At 42.3% G+C, this 23,640-nt stretch overlaps 1 protein-coding gene across 1 annotated transcript; it reads right to left on the bottom strand.

The window, feature by feature from the left end:
* Positions 1-567: 567 nt before the first annotated feature.
* On the bottom strand, positions 568-5,775 carry LOC148143483 (putative G protein-coupled receptor 139). Its single transcript, XM_087975206.1, has 2 exons — positions 5,706-5,775; positions 568-1,472 (listed from the first exon to the last, which is right to left on the bottom strand). The coding sequence occupies exons 1-2, from the start codon at positions 5,773-5,775 to the stop codon at positions 568-570; spliced, it is 975 nt and encodes a 324-aa protein (XP_087831332.1).
* Positions 5,776-23,640: the final 17,865 nt, after the last annotated feature.

The following is a 23,640-nucleotide window of genomic DNA, read 5'->3' on the forward strand; positions in this document are numbered from 1 at the left end:
ATGAAGGTCACAGTGCAATTTATTGCAAATAAGTGTGTAGAGTTCTGGTGATAGATTCAAAAGGCATGTGAAGATGGTGCAGAACTTCATCCAGACAGAAAGAGTAGCCAGAATTCCGACTGGAAAAAGGAAATGAGTGCAGCCCTTTTCAGTATGCCCCCAATCTATAAATGTTTAAACATACAAACCAATAAATAATCATAACTATAAATAATTCAATCGACCCATTAATCCATCAAATGATTCAGCAACCATTCAATCAATGAAACCATGAATGCTGTTTTGTCTGTCTGACTAAGCATCATCTGATTACACTGCCTTCGCGACCAGTTCTTACCCCATGCAAAAGGGAATGGATCAGGTCTGAGCAACTATGGCTCAGATATTCAGAAATGACCTGAGAATAATGAATTTTCTGAAATGTGGGGTATGTCATGTTCATTAATCTTTCTTAAACCCCCACTTTGGGTGAAGATTGAACACACATATTAACGTATATGCCATGGTCAGTAGGTGAACATGCTGGACAATAATTTACAGCTAGTGAAGTTTTGCTTATCTTCAGATTTAGGGCGTTTGAATGAATAGTCTCAGCGGATATTTCAGCCCATTCCTTAACTCGACTCTGATTTTCCTTTGGGTCCCAGCATAAATGAATGGATTGACGCAGCAAGTCAAGAAGACAAGCATGAATCCGGTTTCTTCAAGAAGGAATGATTCTTCACTGAAATCAGATCCTGAGAAGTAAGCAACTTTAGCAACTCGGACATAGATAATCGTTATTACAAATAACAAATAGAACAGGATAAAAGTGCCGGAGATGGTGAAAAGTAAAACAATTGATTTTCTTCGCTTTTCCATTTCGGGATCAACATGATTCATCCTGTTGTTGTGGCCCCGCAGTCTCCTGCGGGCTCTGTTAGCCAATACAATGTGTCTGACGGTCAGAATATTCAGCAGTAAAATCAGAATAAAGGGGAGACAAGGGTTTACAATGGGCCGCATCCAGTCATATGCAGCCCAAGCTGGTGAAGTGTAAAATATTAACTTTCCACTACAAAACCAAGGTATATTGTCAACTATGTACATGGGTTCGTATACAAAATACAAAAAGGCATTTTTTATACAGGTCAGTGCAGATACAATTCCGATCACACGCACTGCCACCTTTTCTGTGCAATATTTTGTTTTTAGCTTCTGGCAACAAATAGCCACAAATCTATCAAAGGTGAAAGCCACTGTGAACCAGGCAGAGCTGTCAATAGCTGCATAATTAAAGGCCAAGCGAAGGCTGCATACTGGGGTGATAAACAGGAAGCTGTATGGGAAATAAATCCCAGCAATCCGGTTTAATATTACAGCAGTGACTATGAGCATGAGATCCGTTATTGCCATGGACACCAGATAGTAGATAATACACGCAGAGAGACCACATCTCCTTCGACACAGGATTATAATCACTGCCAGATTAGCTGGAATAGACAAAGCAAGGGAGATAGACTGTCTGCCATGTAGAATGTGTGTGAGACACTGCAAAACGTCAAATTGCATATTTGACTCCAAATGAAATTATGCATTTTACCGATACAGTGTATATTTTTGTGATATGATCTTGAATTTTACAGCAGTGATATTAATGTGTGTCAATGACAATTGAATCGACAAAGACAGATATTGGAAGACTAAGAAAAAATATAAACTCATTGAAAAAAACACAAATTCAAATACAGAAGAAATAATCTGATGACATCACATAATTGATGAAAACTTTAACGTGTTTATATATCAAAACATTCAATATGGAGACTATCAAACTCGTGGGCAATGTCTCAGTGGTGATCAAATATGGGTGCTTCGGATTAATTGATGTGAAATTGTTCACTTTGGCCAACGTTGGCATTCAATTTACTCAGCAATACTGTCGGCATCCACCACTTTACTCCCACAGTCCTAGGATGTGCAGGAGAACTGGACTGGCCATGCTAAAATGCCTGTATTGTCCAGGAATACGCAAGCGAGGTGGACTACTTACGGTAAAAATAGAGTTAGAGGAATAGTCTGGTGGCATGGTCTTTGCGGACTTAATGGATAAATGGCTACTTTTCGCACTGTGTGGACAGTCGTGATTCTAAGAATACGTTCAAACATAATGAGGTGAATGGCAATTAAATTTGTCCAACAATGCAGAGAATATCGGTTTCTGGAAACTAATGAAATGCTGAAATTTTCTCCGAATTACTTGGGATTTTTGGTGTCGATGTGGACCATTGGACATGACAGGTATTGCAGTCTAATTCAGATATATTGAATTCTACGATGTAATGCTTGCTTGGTGGGACATTACGTGGTACAAATAACTGATCAACGTCATTCTGTTATGGATAATTAAAACAGAGACCATGCAAGAGGTGTTACCAGCTGGAAAGCATATTTAATGCAGAGAAACGGTAGAATATTTGAACGATGTGAAATAATGTCCAATTCTAGGACGAGAAGGAAATCTCAATTCAGAGTAAGAAATCCAAAATCTTCCGTGATAGTGCATGTGAAAGAGGAGAGATGGTTTGAAAGAGTGACTATTAGAGACTGAGGACAGAAATATAGCCCTGTGAGGTTCGGACAAGCACGAACCATTCAGTGTAAGGAGCTGTTCACCTTTCAATGCTTAATGATACACCTTCAACAAATTCATCCGGAAACTGATTGAGATAACTGGAAATAAGATGAAAGATGGCATTTAACCTATTCATATACATTATGAATGTACATTGCGTGGGCCGCAAACAAAATGGAATGAGATCCAAATTTGGAATTTCTGGTCAATGAGCAAAAATGCTACTCACAATGGTGCAAGACCCATCAGACGAAGACAATTTTCTGGTTTCAAACAAACGTATCAGTGATAAATTTGATATTTACGGTGTCACTGTCAAAACCAATGCTGTAATAGATCTACACTCACTCCGTGATATCATTTGAAGAATTCACTCATCGTGAAGTCGTAGACTCGTTAACATTAAGGGCATTTAAAAGAGCATTGAGTAAACACACGGTTGAAAATGCAATAGTGTAGGTAAGATGGCCTTCAGATTGGTTGCACAGGTCGGTTCAATACCGAGAGCAAAAGGGCCTGTACCACGTTGTGTTGTTCTATGTTTTATGTGACAATAGAAATAACACCATGGGTCCACATCAGCATGCTAATTACGGTACAGTCATTCGCCACATGGACTGTGTGAAAAATACAGCATTCCTCATTTGCATGGAAATAATAATTTGATAGGCACTTTTAGTTGCAACACTGACATCATTTGCAACACAGCTTTAATCGTGTATGAGAATTTATCTACAGGAATCTTGCCAGTGCCACAATGCAACTGGGTTCACATCAAAATTGATGAGCCAAATTCGGCAGGAGGAGGGGCCACAGACTGTAAGCAGAATAAGGGCGCCGCATTGTATGGGAAACAAACAAGTCAATGAGAGTGCAAGGCTATCAATTTTTTAGGGGCTAAGGCATGGCTGGTTGGCTTTTACTTTAGTTCTGAAAGTATCACAGACAAGCAGATGACCTAAAGTCATGAAAGTCTGCTATAGTAATCATCCCAACGACGTGGATAAGGGACGGGCAGGATTGATAATCTAACGTTCCAGGATATAGAGTCTCCAGGCGACATACAACGGGATAAAAGAAGGGAAGGTTTTGCAGTACTGTTTAAGTAGTCAATTACTACAATAACGAGACATGGGATATTGTTGCTTTCTGGATGCAGCATAGGAATTAAAAAGTGTCATCTGTATTCTAAGGTGTTTATTATAGACTTCCAGAGTGTGGGCAGGAAACTGATGAGCACATTTGAACCCAATATATGGAGGTGAGTAAAAATAAAAACAAAAGGGGCAGTGATTTCAAGGTTCCTATCATTAACTGCTATATAGACACAGTGTTAAGGAATTGGATGGAGTGGATTTCTGGAAATGTGTAGACAAGAAGTTTCAGAGTAATATGCACAGAGTGCAACAAGGTGTAAAGTTGTTTTGGACCTAATTCTGGGGAATGAAGCTGGACGGGTAATGCAGGTGGTGAGGTGAGGGGGTGGGTGAGAGCATTTTAATGACAGCGATCAAAGCATGGTAAAAAGTAAGCTTCTTCTGGCCAAAAAGTACACAGACAAGTTAAAACAAAGGACGTTGTGGATGAGGAGCGAGCAGCGTTTAGTTAAATAAGGAAGAGTCATACCAAGCGAGATGGTGGAGAAGAGCATCTCGATCCGTTCAAAAGGAAATGGGGAGGAGAGAAGCTCAGAATTCTCCTTCTAGGGTGCTAAGAAGATTAACAAGCCTAGAGACCTGTGGATGAACTGTGGATGGCATCAGAGCGAGGACATGCCTTTCAAATTTGATCTTTTTTTGAGGGTATGTCCAGGTATGTACACGAAGGTAGTGGAGTTCATGTGCTTTACATGGATTACATCAAAGCTTTTGACAATGTCCCACATCGTTAACTTATCAAGAAGGCCAATGGACATGGGATACAAGTTAATTTGATCAAGTAGTTCAAAATTGGCTCATATGCAGGAGATTAGTCGAGAAGGTTGGGTCACACGATTTCCAAAGAGTGCTAGCTGATTGGATTCAAAATTTCCTCGATTGTAGGACTCAGAGCGTGATGGTTGAGGATTGTTTCTTGGACTGGAGGCCTGTGACTATTGTTGTGTCAAAGGGGTAGGTGCTGAGATCTTTGAATTCGTTATTTACATAAATGATCTGGATGTGAATGTACAAGACATGGTCAGTAAGTTTACAGATGATACAAAATGAGGATGCATTGTTGATAATGAGGAAGGCTATTAAAAATTAGAGGACCTTGGTCAGATGGGGAAGTGGGCTGAGGATTGGCAAACGGAATTCAGAACAGAGAAATGTGATGTGCTGCACTTTGGAAAGTCAGACCAAGTTAGAACTAGTACAGAAAATGGTAAGTTCCTGAGGAGTAAGAGAAAGTGAGGGCTGAAGGTGCAGGAGGTCAGAGTCAAAAGGCGTGGTGCTTGAATAGCACAGCTAGTCAGGCAGCATCTGAGGAGCAGGAGAGTCAACGTTTTGAGAATAAGCATTCCTGATGAAGAGCTGATGTTCGAAACGTCGACTGTCCTGCTCCTCGGATGCTGCCTGACCGGCTGTGCTTTTCCAGCGCCATAGTTCCTGAGGAGTGTTGTCGAACTGAGGAGAACATGTACATTGTTCGGAGAAAACGGCTTCACGGGAAACAAAGCGGTGAAAAGGGATTGAGCGTGCTGGCCTTCATCGTTCAAGGCGTTGAGTAAAGGAAATGGAACATTGTGTTACAGTTGTCTCAGTTATTTGTGAGGTGGTACTTAGAGTATGTTATCCATGTTATACAAAAGACATTGTTAAACCTAAATATATTACAAGAATGTATACCCTTAATTCAGAGAAAATGAAATCATCAAATTGAATGAACTATAAACTAACTAGAGGCGTTAAGACATTGAAGGCATAAAATAAATCTTCTGAACACCAACACATCAGACTAATGAAGTAAATCTACTGAGGAAGTGGAATAATGCATCACATGAAACAGGACAAAGAATAAAGACTCTTTGAAGATGGATGACTGTTAAAGTGGGAGAATAGATACAGCTAACCAATGATTCCCGCAGCGAGTAACTAACTACAATAATTACCTGGAAGGCCAATAGCTGCAAGGACGGGGTAGTAAATGGCAAAGACCAGCCCTCTTGGTATTCCATGCATTTCTAAGATAAGCTCTGACCGTGTCCAACACAACATTGAACACCTGGCAAATTTATACAAGGTTTCAGCCTCCAGGGAGCTAATTAAACTGTTTTGTTTTTACAGTAACCAATTTACTGTAAGGAAAGAGGCGGCATCAACTATTGCTCAGCTGGTCCTTATGTTTTGACAGAGTAGTTTTTTTTTCATAGAACCAGGATGTGTCTAAAAGAATGTACGGCATAATTCAGTTAGTATTTCGTTTTCTTTGAAAAAAGATCTAGTTGTTTCGATGCTGGAAACAGACCAAATCAAGGGGATTAACCACTGACTTCAGTCAGAAACGCACATTTTTCTTGAAAAACGCAAGAAAGTTCAAGTAGACTGTTCTCAGAGAGTGTGATCACCAATCCGGCACAATGTGTTTCTCACTCTCTGTGAGCATAACTTAGACACTTGGAGAAGAACAGAGGATGCAAGGGCGCAGAATGCACTCTGGCCGGGGATTTCAGTGTTTGACATGAAGAGTGACTCAGCAGCAGCAGCTTTCAGATCGAACTGGTTGTTTCATAATGTCCATGATTGCTAAACTAGTTTGTGACTAATGGGGAGTGAACCAACCAGAGGGAAATACATATTCGACCTCATCCTTGGCAACTGCAGATGCATTTGTCATGACAGTATCAGTAAGAGTGACCACCGCACAGTCCTTGTGAGGGTAAGGTAGTGTCTTCACATTGAGAATGCTCTCCATGGTGTTGTGTAATACCATTATCGTACTAAATGGGACAAGATTTGTTCATATCCACCAATTCAATTCTGGGCACCAGGAGGCGCTATGAGCATCAATAGCAGTCGAATGGCACTCCAGCGCAATTTTCAAACTCATTGCACGTCATGTACCCCAATCAACCATTGCAATTAAATCCAGTTCAATGGAGAGTGCAGGAGGGCACTGCAGGAGCAGCACCAAAAATATATAACAATGAGGTGTATCCTGGGTTAAGCTACCAAATTGGACATGTTGGTCAGAATGGAACAGTTTGGGACAAAGTGCCTTTCACCGTGCTGTAGGACTCTATGACTACATGATTATTTGTACATGAAAGCAGCATCAGCAGCAAGTGATAGTCAGAACGAAACAAGCTAACAACCAGTAATCTAAACTCTGCTATTTCATTCACCTCTGGAGGAATGGAGGCAGTGTTGTGCTTTCTTAACAGTAATCTCAAACTGGGTTGACCAGGACAGATTGTTGGTGATCAGCACTTCTCAGGGCTCGAGCATCTCCACCTCAGCACCATTGACGTATATAGCCCCTTGCCACCACCCACCCCCACCCCTAAGGCACCAATGACCAGTGCTTTCGTCTTGCAGACATTCAGGGACCAATTGGTATTTTTACACCATGTATGCATGTACTCTATCTTTTACCTGTATTCTTTCTCGTCTTTGTTCGTGATCTTGCTTATGATGGCGGTATCATCAATGATCTTCTCGATGGGGCTAACACAGAATGTGGTCACACAGTCATTAGTACAGAGGCAGCGTAGCAAAGGGAGTGGAGTGGCGAATTTGAAGATTATTGTGCGGAAAGTGTGGGTGCCCATTCTCACTGATTGCTGTCTGTGGTCAGGAAGTCAAGGGTCCAGTTTTAGAGGGCGAAATAGAGGTCTCAAAGTCTGGAGATTAGTTTCGTTGGAATTATGGCATTGATGGTGGAAATTTAAGTCAATAGGTGGGAGCCTGAGTTAGTTACGCTTGTTATTTAGGAATGAGTGCAGTTCCAGGTAGATTGAATCTGTCAGGTGGATCTGTTGTCATGGTAGGTGAATTGCAAGCGATCAAGGTAGGCTGGGAGACTAGGGTTGATGTGAGCCTTGACTAACCTCTTGTAGCACTTTATAATAATGGAGGTCAGCGGCACTGGGCTGCAGACACTGGGAATACTGAAGAAGGTTTCTGTGGCACTGGGATGATGGCGATGTTCTTGAAGCAGGTGGAGTCTTCAATTCATAATAAGGGGAGGTTAGAAATCTCAGCAAACATGCCCTTCAGCTGGTATGCACAGGATCTGAATGCATAGCCAGAGACTCCACCTGGGCCCATCGCTTTAGTTAGGTTCCCTCTCAAAAAGGCCTCTCTGTGTCTACTGCGGGAACTGGTGGAAAAGGTATGTCGAAGTCTGTGGGGGGAGGGGACATCATTTGAATGACTTACTGGAGCATAAAATGCGTTTGTCCCATTAGGAGGGATGTGTTTTTGTCTGATATTCTGTTCCATTCTGCTCTGTAGCACATTTGGTCACACAAGCCTTCCCACAGATGGTATTGTAAGAAATGGGGAAGTGTGTTGTTTTTGCAGAAATACAAAAAGCAAGAATGTGTATGTGTAGGAAAGGGGTACAAGAAAAATATCAGTTAAGCAAGCATTAGGGAAATGTATCTTTATCTTTAATGTATAATTATGGATAATTGAGTTCTAACTTTAGTGCAGGACTATTAAAGCAAATAATTTATTTCATCATAATGTTTTAAATTATTGTCTCAGCAAAATAGCTGAGATAACTGAATCGCATAAATTCGGCATGAAAAAGATACATTGTTAAAACGTATGTTCAAGAATGGAATGAACCTTTGGACAATGGAAGATGTTACAAGCAAAGTAAAAAGAACATCAAGATACAAGTTTAGCCTTATGTCAGCACTTACAGGGGGAAAGGTTGCCAACTTGGAGAGAAGGGGGCAATAAGGGCGGAGCACAGCTGGACAGTGGTAGAATACAATACGAAAGATTGGATAATGTCGGTGTCGGGAGAGATGACCTCACGCAGCTCAAAGGTATAACTATGTAAGAATTTGAATGTTCATTGCTCATTTGCTCCTGCATTTGATGCCCTTTCTTGCAAGATCGTAGAATAAATTGTCTTGTCTCCAGTTTTGGTGGTCTCGTCTAAATTTTATTAAACATGTTTCTAACAGATTTGGGGGCTCGTCCGGGATCCCATGCTCTGGTCACTCGGCATTTTTGGGAAAACGGAGAAGGTGCATCTCGCTGATTTCGTTGGTCTCTAGTTTCCCTCCTTGCCACAGTGTCTTGGGCGGGCATGATCCGGACTGGGAGACCCTGGAAACAAGACGGGCAGACGCGGCGGGTTCGGTCGGGTGACTCTTGTGTGCACAAGACCCGGGTAAGAAAGATCTTAAAACATTTACCCGGGCGACCGGGGTAGACAGCGGTATTTGCTGCCAGGTGGATATATCCAGGGATCCAGGGAACCAGGGTTCTGGGCGACCGAGTTAGGCGAATCCGGTCGACCAGGGTAGGTAGCGGTAGTGGCTGCCAGGTGGATATATCCGGGAATTGCCGCGGGATGGGGCGCGCTGAAAAGACCAGGTAACTCTGTGCACAGACCAAGGTAAAGAAAATGGACCTATAAGTATTGCCTTGGTACGGGGAATTGGCAACATAAAAAATAAAGTATTTAATTGGCTAGATTAATCTGACGAGTAAGGTGTCTACCTGGGAGAAAGTGAGGACTGCAGATGCTGGAGATCAGAGCTGACAAATGTGTTGCTGGAAAAGCGCAGCAGGTCAGGCAGCATCAAATGAACAGGATAATCGATGGTCCAGGCATAAGCCCTTCTTCAGGTGTCTACCTGATTCGACCACCCAACCTTAGACCGGTTGTTAAGAGGGGAAATCCCCCACGCGAAGGTCAGGACCCTGAAGTGGATGTGGAAGAAGGTGACACCGGACATCAGTAAGGTTAATTAAATTACATAAAGAAACAGCCGAGTATTAAATTGGGAAATAAGAAGAGTCGTTTAAGTGTCCAAGGGGACATGAGAGGGACATCCGAGGACCACATCCCAATGGTCAGTCCTTCAGGAAAAAATGCTAAGAGATTGGAAATACAATCCTCGGACGCGAGGAAAGGATAAAAAACAAATGATAAAATGTCAGTTATAAAACAGCCTTACAGTCAGGAGGAATCAGATTATGCTTCTTGTCAGAAGGGCTAGTAGCTGAAGGGCTACTGAGGGTACACTTCGTAACTAACTTATAGCCAGACATCCAGAAAAATATTCAAAAGATAGAGGAGTCGTTGTGGGAAGCTCAAAGTGTCTGTTAGATACGGTGCCTGTGTGTGTGTGAGAGAGAGAGAAAGAGAGAGAGAGAGAAAAAGCTGTACAGCTAACAGAAAGTTTAACCCTTTGTGATTCGGTTTGAATGCACATTTGTTTGTTGGTGATTGAATGTTTGTGCTTTGTTCCCTGGAGCTTGAGATCCGGGACTGTTTTGAATCCGATTTCTATTATAGAAATTTTAACATGATTTCTTTTAAGGTTAAGGATTTTACAGATTATGAAATAAAATGTTAACTACTGCTCTTTTTACACGTCATGACTGCCTTATTATCAGTTTCTAACTAATCTCTTTTGTCCTTACATAAAAGCGATTTATGGAGGACAGTTGAAGTTTTAACTTGTATAGACAAATCCTTTTTAAGGCAGCTCTGGTTATTTCACTACCTATAGCATTGCAATTGAGCAATGACTGCTCAGGGCTACTTGGGAGGACTAGTTTTGGATTTGAATCGGGGGACTGGAACCGGGTGGTTGTGGTGGATTTCAGAGTTGGGAACTGTGTGCATTTTGCATTTTGAATATTAAACACTGAGTAAATGAATTTATAATATATAAATATATATTTACAAGTAAGATTCCAAAATGTATAGTTAGGAACAGGCTTTAAAGAAAAGCAAGCATAAATTGATAAATTGTATTTGAGATTACAGGGAACAAGAAATATTGCAATATTTCTTTTTAAAAAATCAAGGTCTAAACAAAACATTGGGTGACGAGGAATAGCCATGAGGTGGCCCGAAAGCTGTTCAGTTGGTTAAATCGGCTCTGGCAACGTAACATGTAAAGCAGAAACAGAAGGCAAAATACTGATAGACACGGTTGATGAGGCAATAAAGGTTAGGACAAAACTAAAAGGAGAAGGAAACGTGAATGGTGGCGGGCAGCATGTTGAAAATAAAGGGAGGAGAAGGGATCGGGGAGCAGATGTTAAGGGGTCTGGTGGACAGGAACAGGGATCAAAGTGGAAATCCCCACAGGCGGGATGTTATTACTCTGGAAAGACAGGTCACTTTAAGAGAGAGTGTCCAGATCCGAAAAAGGAAGTAAAGGCAGTGCCGTTTATGAGCCTTGATGAAAAATAAGGGTGTCAGGGGTTCCTGCCCCCGGGGACCCACCAGGAACCCTTGATAAATTTAAAGGTGGGACCTTACAAAGAGGACGTAGTTGTCCTAGTCGAAACGGGGGCAGCAAGGTCACCCTTACATTTTAAGCCCAAGGCAGCGGGAACGAAAGAGTTAATTGGATTATGGCAACAGTTTTGTGATGAGAGGCATGAAGAATCAGTTTTGCGTTCATGACGAGATACTGCCACCAAATTGGGATTGAATTAACTGCAAAAGGTGCTATGGAATCTGCTGAGGTTTTAAAAATGAATGTGCTCGAGCAAAACAATTACAGAAACAGAGTGAGAAGTCACAAGTGACTGGTAAACAAACAGAACTGCGCGATTACAGTTGCTAAAATGTTTTAGTCACCTGTTGCGTTTCCACCCTGAATTATATAATATATGATTAATAATTAATATTTATAATAAATCAATTGTGTTAGTCTGAATCAATATTAATTGGCAGGATTCCTTCACACACTCTCAGTGACCTGTCATATTGATTCATGGTTAATTTAAAACATGACTGCATTAATTCATTGTTAATTAAAGAATGGAAAGATACATTACTGACCAGAGTATGTGCAGGCAGTGGTAGCAATAGCCTTATTGGTCGAGGAGAATCGGAAACTTACTTTTGGGGGAGCCTTAATACTCAGCACCCCACATCAGGTATGGACCATACTAAATCAGAAAGCAGGACGATGTCTCACAGACTCTAGGATCTTGAAATATGAGACCATATTAATAGAGGGGAATGACCTTGTGTTAGTCACAGACAGATGCTTGAATCCAGCTGCATTTCTGTGGCGGAGAGAGGGGTGTGGCCCTTGGCAATCCAGAACATGGCTGCCTTGATATTACTGAATATCAGACTAAAGTGTGAATGAACTTAAGGGACGTACCGTTGCATGCAGGAGCTCGGTTGTTTATCGACGGGTCCTCTCCTGGATAATAAAGGGTAAAAGGCACAATGGATATGCTGTAGTAGACGGGATAGAGGGAAGCATTATCGAGGCTGAAAGACTGCCTAACGGCTGGTCAGCCCAAACCTGTGAACTCTATGCCCTAGAAAGTGCTCTCAGAACCTTAGAAAACAAAAAGGAACGATATGTACAGACTCCAAATATGCGTTTGGAGTGGTACATACCTTCGGAAAAAAATTGGCAAGAAAGAGGACTGATAAATAGCAGAGGAAAAGAACTAGCTCATGAGAAATTGATAAAACAAGTGCTGGAATCCCTGTTACTCTCGAGAGAAATAGCGGTAGTTACATCAGAGGGGGAATAAACCGGTAGTAAGAGGAAATAGACTGGCCAATAAGGTAGTTAAAGAAGCGACCCTGAATCCACAAGGAGCAGTGATATACTCCCTCATCCCTACAATCTCAGATCTTCAGGGTGCCCCGTTGTTTACTGCAAAGGAGGAAAAAGGGACTAAAAGATTTAGGAGCTGCAAAGACAGCAGATGGGCGCTGGATGTTACCTGATGGGAGGGAAATGTTGAAAAAAAAAGGATGATACAAGGGATTATACCTGTCCGATATCGGGGGAGTCACTGGGGAGTGCAAGCAATGTGTGATTTAGTCGAAAGGAAATATGGATGTAAGGGATTATATACATTGGAAAAACAGATATGAGCAAGGTGTACAACTTTCCAAAAGATTAATAAGAAAGTAATGGCGGGGGGGGGGGGTGAAAGAGGAGGAAGAAACCCAGGGGTGAGACCCTTCCAAAGTATACAGGTGGATTACACCAAACTTCACCCAGTAGGGAAACAAAAGTACTTATTAGTCCTAATGGATCATCTAACTGGGTGTGTGGAGGCATTTCCAATGTCCTCAGCTACCTCGAAGGGAGTAGTGAAAACTCTTTTAGAATGGAGTGGTGGAAAGTATAGATTCAGACCAAGGTAGCCATTTTACCTCTAAGATCCTACAAGAAGTAATGGCAGGATTAGAAATCTCTTGGGAATTCCACACTCTTTGGCACCCGCCTTCCTCTGGATGGGTGGAACGAATGAATCAAACCTTAAAGAAGCAATTGTCTAAGCTTGTCCTCGAGACTCGATTACCATGGACAAAATGTTTACCTATCGCATTGCTACGTATTAGAACTGCGCCAGACGTGATATAGGCCTCTCTCCTTATAGGATGATGTTTGGCTTACCTTTCTTGGGTGGAAGAGGGGAATTACCAACTGTAAAGTTCAAAGATATTTTTTTAAAGAACGATATTGTGGCGCTCGGCTCTTCTTTGTCTGTCCTTCGAAAGAAGGATCTGTTGACCTGATGAGACCACACCTGGAGTACTGTGTGCAGTTCTGGTCTCCAAATTTGAGAAAATACATTCTGGCTATTGAGGGAGTGCAGCGTAGGTTCACGAGATCAATTCCTGGAATGGCAGGATTACCTTACACTGAAAGACTGAAGCGACTGGGCTTGTATACCCTTGAGTTTCGAAGATTGAGAGGGGATCTCATTGAGACGTATAAGATTATGAAAAGATTGGACACTCTGGCAGTAGGAAACATATTTCCACTGATGGGTGAGTGCCGAACCAAAGGACACAGCTTAAAAATACGGGGTAGACCATTTCGGACAGAGCTCAGGAGAAACTTCTTCACCCAGAGAGTGGTGGCTGTGTGGAATGCTCTGCCACAGGGGGCAGTGGAGGCCCAGTCTCTGGATTCATTTAAGAAAGAGTTGGATAAAGCTCTCAAGGATAGTGGAATAAAGGGTTATGGAGATAAGGCAGGAACAGGATACTGATTAGGAATGATCAGCCATGATTATATTGAATGGCGGTGCAGGCTCGAAGGGCTGAATGGCCTACTCCTGCACCTATTGTCTATTGTCTATTCTCTATTGACCCAGACACCTCCACTTGAGTTCGACAACCAATTGATTGGGTTGATTGGGTCCTGATCAAGACCTGGAAAGATACCAAACTGCACCCAAGCTGGGACGAACCATTCCTAACTCTCCTGACTACCGAGACAGCCATCCGAACTGCTAAGAAAGGGTGGAGTCATCACACTCGCGTTAAAGGCCCTATGAATGCCCCATTGGCGGAGTGGCATGCTCATCCTACAGACAACCCTCTGAAAATTAAACTAAGAAAGAAGGGATGAACTGAGACAAAAGACTCTTTGAACGTTTGATGATATCTATTGTTATCAATTGTAAGGGCTGTGTGGACTCACCTCTCCCTGGCACCTAAAAGATTAAGACAGATAGACAGGACGGTAGCAGGGGTCAGAGATGGGCGGGTACTGGTATAGCATTGTAACGTTAGTCGTCTTAACTGTTCAAGGAGGTGGGAAAAATCACTTCACTACACTATGCCAAAATTATGCTGAACAAGAGGGACTTGCAGACTGTTGGGCCTGTGCAGAGGTCCCACACCATGGCGAACCTGGGATCCCCACCTCAGTAATACCGCTCACCAAAAGAGAAGTGTACGATGTATAACAATTTGACTCGGGCTCAAATGATACAAAGTGGAGATCTGACAGGGGTAAATATAACCTCGCGGTATGGTTCCCTAGACCGGTCCCGAAAGCTCTGGGTGCTATCCATGGCCTTAGAGTTTCCCCACCGAAAGGAGCAATAAATACCACCTGCTTCTGTAATCAGAATGATACCACACCCTTCCGATTAGGAAAATCATCTTGTATCTACACCAACCAAGCCACTGCCACATCCATTCCCCGAATATTAAACGGAACATATTGGGTATGCAGCCTGAAGGCCTATCCATTTATTCCCGGGAAAATACATTTGCGTGGCCGAATGTATAGGAATGTATGAATGTTATGACGTTGATGAAACACTGCCTCAAAGCCAGAAAGGCTGGAATGTTACCTCGCTTATATAGTTCCTCACCTCCGATTAGAAAAACATGAGCACAACCTGAGAAAGGAGGGGGGGGATATGGCGTAAGGCCCGAGAGGTCTCTGAAGGAGACCATCTGTTGTGGACACTACGGCGCTGCAAGGGCAGGGGTAGAAATACAGAAACTGGCGGCTGCCCTTGAAAAGTTAATTAGTGAAACTGTCGACGCAATGGGAAAAACTCAGTCCCAAATATTGGCCATACCACCAAAATGATTGCCACAAGACGAACAGCTTTACAGAATCGAATCGCTTTAGACTATCTCTTGGCCGAAAAAGGGGGCACCTGTGCTCTGATTGGTAAGGAATGCTGCACTTTCATCCCAGACACCTCTTCCAAAGTGGAAGATAACGAAGAAAAAGATAAAAATTGTGGACGAACTTCGAAAAGATGAGGGATGGGGATGGGGCGACTGGGGACTGACTGCTTGGGGAAAATGGTTAGTTAATGTAGGAATTTATGTATTACTAATAATAGTAGGTCTATTGATAGGGTTTGATGTGTTAAAGTGGATAATGACTAAGCTGGTAATGTCTTGGGGAGGACAACAATCAATAATGGTCATGACAATAGCACAAGCGCAAGAAAGAGAGAGTAACAGATTACTCCGAGAGTTTGAAAAAAAAACAGACTTCGAAGGACAGAAATGGCAAGATTGTGAACCTCTGCACAGTAGGATGAAAAAAGGGCAGAAAATAAAACTGCAAAAACAACAAATGGTCAAAAAAAATAAATGGGGGAATTGTAAGAAATGAGGAAGGGTGTTGTTTTGCGGAAATAGAAAAGCAAGAGTGTGTATGTGCAGGAAAGGGGTACAGGCAAAATATCAGTTAGGCAAGAATTAGGGAAATGTATCTTTATCTTTAATGTATACTTATGGATAATTGAGTTCTAACTTTAGTGCAGAACTATTAAAGCAAATAATTTCTTTCATCATAATGTTTTAAATTATAGTCTCAGCAAAACAGCTGAGATAGCTGAAACGCATGAAAACAACAGAATGTTAACACGTATGTTCAAGAATAGAATGTACCTATGAACAATGGAAGATGTTACAAGCAAAGTAAAAAGAACATCAAGATACAAGTTTAGCCTTATGTCAGCACTTACAGAGGGAAAGGTTGCCAACTTGGAGAGAAGGGGGCAATAAGGTCGGAGCACAGCTGGGCAGTGGTAGAATACTAAGAATGATTGGGTAATGTAGGAGTCTGGAGAGATGACCTCACGCAGCTCAAAGGTATAACTGTGTAAGAATTTGAATGTTCATTGCTCATTTGCTTCTGCATTTGATGCCTTTTCTTGCAAAATCGTAGAATGAATTGTCTTGCTTCCAATTTTGGTAGTCTCGTCTAAATTTTATTAAACTTGTTTCTAACAGTAACTATTAAAGCGGAGCGATTCAGAGAGCACCTCTGGGCCACCCGGACGAACCAACCCAACCAACCTGTAGCACAGCATTTCAACTCCCCCTCCCACTCCACCGAGGATATGCAGGTCATTGGACTCATCCACCGCCAAACCACAACAACCCGACGGTCAGAGGAGGAGCGTCTTATCTTCCGACTGGGAACCCTCCAACCGCAGGGGATTAACTTGGACTTCACCAGTTTCTTCATCCCCCCTCCCCCCACCTTGTCTCAGCTGGATCCCTCCAGCCCGGCACCGCCTTCCTGACCTGCAGTCTTCTTCTTGACCTCTCCGCCTCCATCCTACTCCGACCTATCACCCTCACCTTGACCTCTTTCCACCTATCACATTTCCAACGCCCCTCCTCCAAGTCCCTCCTCCCTACCTTTTATCTTCTCCTGCTGAACACTCTCTGCTCATTCCTGAAGAAGGGCCTGTGCCCGAAACGTCGAATCTCCTGTTCCCTGGATGCTGCCTGACCTGCTGTGCTGTTCCAGCAATAAAGTTTCAACTTTGATCTCCAGCATCTGCGGACCTCACTTTCTCCTCTAACAGTAGGAGTCCGTGCAGTTAGTTTGGGTAACTAATGTAGTCCGGTATTGCCACTTGGCGTTTCTAATGGCTTGACAGAGGCCATATCTGGATTTCCTATGAAAGGTCAGGATCATCAGGTTTGAACACCTCACAACTAGACTTCAGGAGGGAAGGGATCTCCCAGTTCATCCATTGTGTCCAGTTGAGCAACATTCAGGTTAACGTCGTTAGCACTCAGTCTTTTCCACATTTTTTAATGCCAAAGAATAATGTTACGGATATGTCAGGAGGTGAGGACCACAAGTCAATTGTTAACACTACAGGGATAGTGTTGAGCAGACCTGAAGATCTAAAGGTAAATAGATTCCCTGGTCCTGATATAATGCATCCCAGGTTACAGAAAGAAACGGTGCAAGTTATAGTAGATGCATTAGTGGTAAATTACGAAACTTCACTGGACTCTGGGCAGGTCCCAGTGGACTTGAAGGCAGCGAATGTCGAGCTGTTGTTTAAACAAGGGTGTAGGCAAAAGGCTGGTAACTATAGGTCAGCCAGCTTTCCATCTGAAATCGAAAAAATGCAGGTGGCTATCATTATACAAAAGGTAAGATGTCTGGATGGAAACAGTTGCATCAGGTACGAGCAGCAGAGATACAGGGAGGGATGGTCGTGTTTGACAAATTCACTGGAGTTCTTCGAGAATGTGACAAGCACGGTGGACAGAGGGTAACAGGTGGATGTTGTATACTAGGATTTCCAGAAGGCGTTCGGGAAGGTGCTGCATAAAAGAATCATCTATAAGATAAGAACGCATGGAGTTGTAGGGAATGTACCAGCATGGATAGAGGACTGATTAATCAATAGAAAGCAGAGAGTGTGGATAAATGGATCTTTCTCTGGTTGAAGATCAGTAGTGATCAGGGTGCAACAGACGTCAGTGTTAGCTCAGCAACTGTTCATGTTATGTATAAATCGCTTGGAAGAGGAAACTGAGTCTGGCCTGTCCAGGTTTGCCGGTGACACTGAACAGAGTGGAAAGACAAACTACGCAGAGAGATTTAGAGAGTTTAAGGGAGTGGGTAAGGGTCTGGCAGATGTAATTAAAAAGTCGGTAAAAGGGAGAGTGCCCGCTTTGGAAATAAAAATAATAGGTCAGAATATTGTTTAAATAGTGAAAGGTTGCAGCATGCTGTTGTTCAGAGTGACTTGAGAGTGGTTATACATGAATTGCTAAAAGTTGATTTGCAGGTGCAACAGGTAATCAGGAAGGCAAACGGAACATTGGCTTTCATTGATGGAGGGATTCAATTTAAGAGCAGGGAGGCTCTGCTGCAATTGCACAAGGTGATGGTGTGACCACTCCTGGTGTTTTGTGCGCATTTCTTGGGTTCCTTACTTGAGGAAGAATATAATGACTCTGGAGGCGGTGCAGAGGAGGTTCTCCAGGTTTATTCCAGAGTTACCCTTTGAGGAGAGCATTATGTATCAGTATTTACTGTGGGAAAGGACATGGAACATATAGAATCTCGGGCAATATGTGGTTACACCTTGAAAAATGTCCATATTTCAGAGGGGGAACTGCTGGATATCTTGAAACGCATGAAAGTGGATAAATTACCAGGACCTGATCAGGTACACCCCAGGAATCTGTGGGAAGCTAGAGAAGTGATGGCAGGTCCTGTTCCTGAGATATTTGTATCATTCATAGTTCTCAGATGAGGGACTGGAAGACTGGAAGTTGGCTAATATGGTGCCACTGTTTAAGAAAAGTGGTAAGGACAAGCCAGGGAACCGTAGACCAGCGAGCCTGACGTCAGTGGTGGGAAAGCTGTTGGAGGGAACTCTGAGGGACAAGATGTACATGTATTTGGAAAGGCAAGAACTAATTAGGGTAGTCAAGATGGTTTTGTGCGTGGGAAATCATGTCTCACAAATTTGATTGAGTCTTTTGAAGAAGTAACAAAGAGGATTGATGAGTGCAGAATGGTCGATGTGATCTATATGAACTTCAGTAAGGTCGACAAGGTTCCCCATGGGAGATTGGTTAGCAAGGTTCAATCTCACGGAATAAGGGACAATTAGCTACTTGGATACAGAACTGGCTCAAAGGTAGAAAGCAGAGGGTGATGGTGTAAGGTTGTTTTTAAGACTGGAGGCCTGTGATCAGTGGAGTGCCACAAGAACTGATGCTTGGTCCACTACTTTTCATTATTTACATAAATGATTTGGATGTGAGCATAAGAGGGATAGTTAGTAAGTCTGCAGATCACACCAAAATTGGAGGTGTAGTGGAAACGAAGAAGGTTATCTCAGATTACAACGGGATCTTGATCGTGTGGGCCAATAGGCTGAGTGCTGGCAGTTGGACTTTTGTTTATATACATGTGAGAAGCTGCATTTTGGGAAAGCAAATGTTCGCAGGACTTACACACTGAATGGTAAGGTCTGAAGGAGTGTTGCTGAACAAATAGACCTTGGAGTGCGGGCTCATAGCTCCTTGAAAGTGGAGTCGCAGGTAGTCAGAATAGTGAAGAAGGCGTTTGGTATGCTTCCCTTTATCTGTCAGAGTATTGAGTACAAGAGTTGGGAGGTCATGTTGCGGCTGTATAGGACATTGGTCGGGCCACTTTTGGAATATTGCTTGCAATTCTGGTCTCCCTTCTATCGGAACGATGTTGTGAAACTTGAAAAGGTTCAGTAAATATATGCAAGTATGTTGCCAGGGTTGCAGAATTTGAGGTATAGGGAGAAGTTGAATAGGCTGGGATTGTTTTCCCTGGAGTGTCAGAGGCTGAGGGGTAACCTTGTAGAGGTTTACAATATCATGAGGGGCATGGATTGGATAAATTGAACTGGAGGGCAAAGTTTTAAAGTGAGAGGGAATAGGTATAAAAGAAACCCAAGGAGCAATCTTTTCACACAGCGGGTGATACATGTATGGGATTAGCTGCCAGAGGAAGTGGTGGAGGATGTACAATTGCAACATTTAAGCGGCATATGGATTGGTATACGAATAGGAAGGGTTTGGAGGGATATTGGCCAGGTGCTGGCAAGTGGGACTAGATTGGGTTGGGATATCTGGTCAGCATGGATGAGTTGGACCGAAGTGTCTATTTCCGTGTTGTATATCTCTATGACTCTATTACTCTAGGTCTCTGTCAAGGGTTGAGCCGCCTGGGACTGTAATCGCTAAACTTTGAGGACTGAGCAGGGATCTTATAGAAACATATAAAATGATGAAATGGATAGATAAGATAAAGGCCGGCAAACTGTTTCCTGGATGCGTGAGACGAGGACTAGGGAACATGGACTCAAGATTAGGAGAGTAGATTTAAGACAGAAATGAGGAAGAACAGCATCTCCCAGAAAGTAGTGAATCTGTGGAATTTTGTGCCCAAGGAAGTCGTAGGGGCAGCTTCATTAAATATATTCAAGACACAGTTGGATGGGATTTTCATGGTCGGGGAATTAAAGGTTATGGGGATAATGCAGGCAGGAGGAGCTGAGATGATGTATAGATCAGCCGTGATCTTAATAAATAGCAGAGAAGGCTCAATGGGCCAAATGGCTTACTGCTGTTGTGATTACTATGATACTATCAAAGTCTGTGACTGTTTGGCATATTCGGTTACATTGGTTTCTGGATTCTTGAATATGGAGAATCTACCAATTCCAAACAGTTCTATAGAAACTGTTCCATCGCCTCAGAGCAGCATTCTACCACTTGCTATACTGGGTGCTTATAAGCCCGAAGGAGGAACACAGCATTGTATTCTGATTTTCAGAAGTACTGACGAGATATGGCGTGGTGGGATCCTTGACTGTGTACCGTGGTTGTTCCAATGATTCTGTAAATAGAGTGAATGTGGCTGTCTTCATGATTAAAATCAACTCACCATTTAGTTCACTGAAGAACTCCTGATGGTTTTAAAATCTTACCAATTGCAAGCTGAACTCATTGGAAAAAGTACTTGCTTTCATGTGTTTAGCAAGGAACTGTCTCATGGTGACAAGGGCGTTGGTACAATTACGTCCAACATGTCTGCTCTTGACTTGAACACATGATCAGCTGCAACGTTTATCGTGATACAGAGTTTGAGAGAAATGTAGCACAACGTTATCATCCCACATGGTGCTAACACTGAGCAGATCAGATCCCAGAGTGAAATCTTACTTTTGTAGGCAAGGGATATCACGGTTCATTCACGGTTTCCCGTTGAGGAACATGTGGATTAACTTAAATGGCACGCAATCTTTTACACACTTGCTAATGAAGTCTGTAACTGGACTGGCATAGTTATTTAAGTCAGCCAATGTTTTCTTGAATATGGGTCAGTGTGTCATGGAAGTGGTAATTGGCGAACAAGCAGGTAAGTGCAGAACAAACAAAAAACAGGAGCAGAAACAGAGATGGTTCCGGCCAATCACATTCCAAAAAATGAAACTGAGGCAGGCGCAGCTGATGAACTACCATGAAATTAGCATGAAGGGTACAGAGGAAAGTATTGGAAAATAAATGTGGCGAGTTCTGACATCGATTCAAATGGCAGTTGAAGACGATGCAGGACTTCTTTCAAGCCGAAAGAGCAGCCAGGATCCTGAATCGCTAAAGGAAGTGAGTGCAGAGCTTTCAGTAACCCCCACACCCGATAAATAAGTACACATGTAATCGTACAAACTAATCAATATTTATATATCTACATAATTCCGTCCATCAATTAATCCATCATTTGATTTATTCTGACTGATCAACGTCCGATTACAAATCCTGAAATGTGGGGTGTGTCAGGGGGTGCAATGTCCTCTGATCATTCTTTGGGTGAAGATTTAAACCGAGTGCAGTTGTAATATATACGTCATGGTCAGTAGGTTAACATGCTGGACAATAATGTACAGCTCGCGAGGATTGGACTATCTTCAGATTTTGAACAATTGATTCAATAGTCTCAGCGGATATTTCAGCCCATTCCTTAACTCGACTCTGATTTTCCTTTGGGTCCCAGCATAAATGAATGGATTGATACAGGAAGTCAAGAAGACAAGCATGAATCCGGTTTCTTCAAGAAGGAATGATTCTTCACTTAAATCGGATCCTGAGAAGTAAGCAACTTTAGCAACTCGGACATAGATAATCGTTATTACAAGTAACAAATAGAACAGGATAAAAGTGCCGGAGATGGTGAAAAGTAAAACAATTGATTTTCTTCGCTTTTCCATTTCGGGATCACCATGATTCATCCTGTTGTTGTGGCCCCGCAGTCTCCTGCGGGCTCTGTTAGCCAATACAATGTGTCTGACGGTCAGAATATTCAGCAGTAAAATCAGAATAAAGGGGAGACAAGGGTTTACAATGGGCCGCACCCAGTCATACACAGTCCAAGCTGGTGAAGTGTAAAATATCAATCTTACACTGCAAAACCAAGGTATTCTGTTAACTATGTACATGGGTTCGTATACAAAATATCCAAAGGCATTTTTTAAACAGGTCAGTGCAGATACAATTCCGATCACACGCACTGCCACCTTCTCTGTGCAATATTTTGTTTTTAGATTCTGGCAACAAATAGTCACAAATCTATCAAAGGTGAAAGCCACTGTGAACCAGGCAGAGCTGTCAATAGCTGCATAATTAAAGACCAAGCGGAGGATGCATACTGGGGTGATAAACAGGAAGCTGGATGGGAAATAAATCCCAGCAATACGGTTTAATATTACAGCAGTGAATATGACCATGAGATCCGTTATTGCCATGGACACCAGGTAGTTCGTAATACATGCAGGCAGACCGCATCTTCTTCGGCACAGGATGACAATCACTGCCAGATTACCTGAAATACAGACAGCAAGAGAGACAGACTGTCTGACATTTAGAATGTATGTGTGTGAGACACTGGGCAAAACATCGAGTTACATGTTTAACACCAAAATGAAATCATACATTTTAACGATACTGTGTATATGTTTGGGATGTGATCTTGATTTTTGCAGCAGTGATATTCATGTATGTCAATGACAATTGAATGGACAAATGACAAATATTGAAAGACAAAGAAAAAATTGTAAACTCATTGAAAATAACACAAATTCAAATGCAAAAGAAATTGTCAGATGAGATCACATAATTAATGAAAATTTTAACGTGTTTGTATGTCAAAACATTCGGTATGGAGACTATGAAACCCGTGGTCAATGTCTCAGAAGTGATCAAATGTGGCTGCATTAAATGAATCGCTGTAAACGTATTCACACTGGGCAACGTTGGCATTCAATTTACTCGGCATTACTGTGGGTTTCCTTCAGGTACTCCAATTTACTCCCACAATCCAAGGACATGTAGGAGAAGTGGATTGGCCATGCTAATTTGCCTGTATTGTCCAGGAATATGCAGGCAGGATGGATATCCATGGCAAATGTGAAGTTACAGGAATAGCTACGGGATGGGACGGGGTGGGATAGTTCTTTACACACTTAATGGATAAATGGCTTCTTTCCGCATTGTTTGGATTGATTGAATCTATGAATATGTACAAACAGAATGAAGTGAATGACATTTAAGTTTGTCCAAAAATGCAGAGAATATCGGCATTCAGAAAACCTACAAAATACTGAGATTTTCTCCTAATAACTTGACATTATTGGGGTCAATCTGGACCATTGGACATGACAGATGTTGCAGTCTAATTCTGATATATCCACTTCCACGATGTAATGCTTGCTTGGTGGGGCACTGCGTGGTACAAATAAATGATCAACTTCATTCTGTTATGAATATTTGAAACAGAGACCATGCAAGAG

The sequence above is a fragment of the Chiloscyllium plagiosum genome, unplaced genomic scaffold, assembly GCF_037043375.1.
Source record: "Chiloscyllium plagiosum isolate Xiang-an unplaced genomic scaffold, Cpla_swu_hap1 HiC_scaffold_27, whole genome shotgun sequence".
Classification (NCBI taxonomy): Eukaryota; Metazoa; Chordata; class Chondrichthyes; order Orectolobiformes; family Hemiscylliidae; genus Chiloscyllium; species Chiloscyllium plagiosum.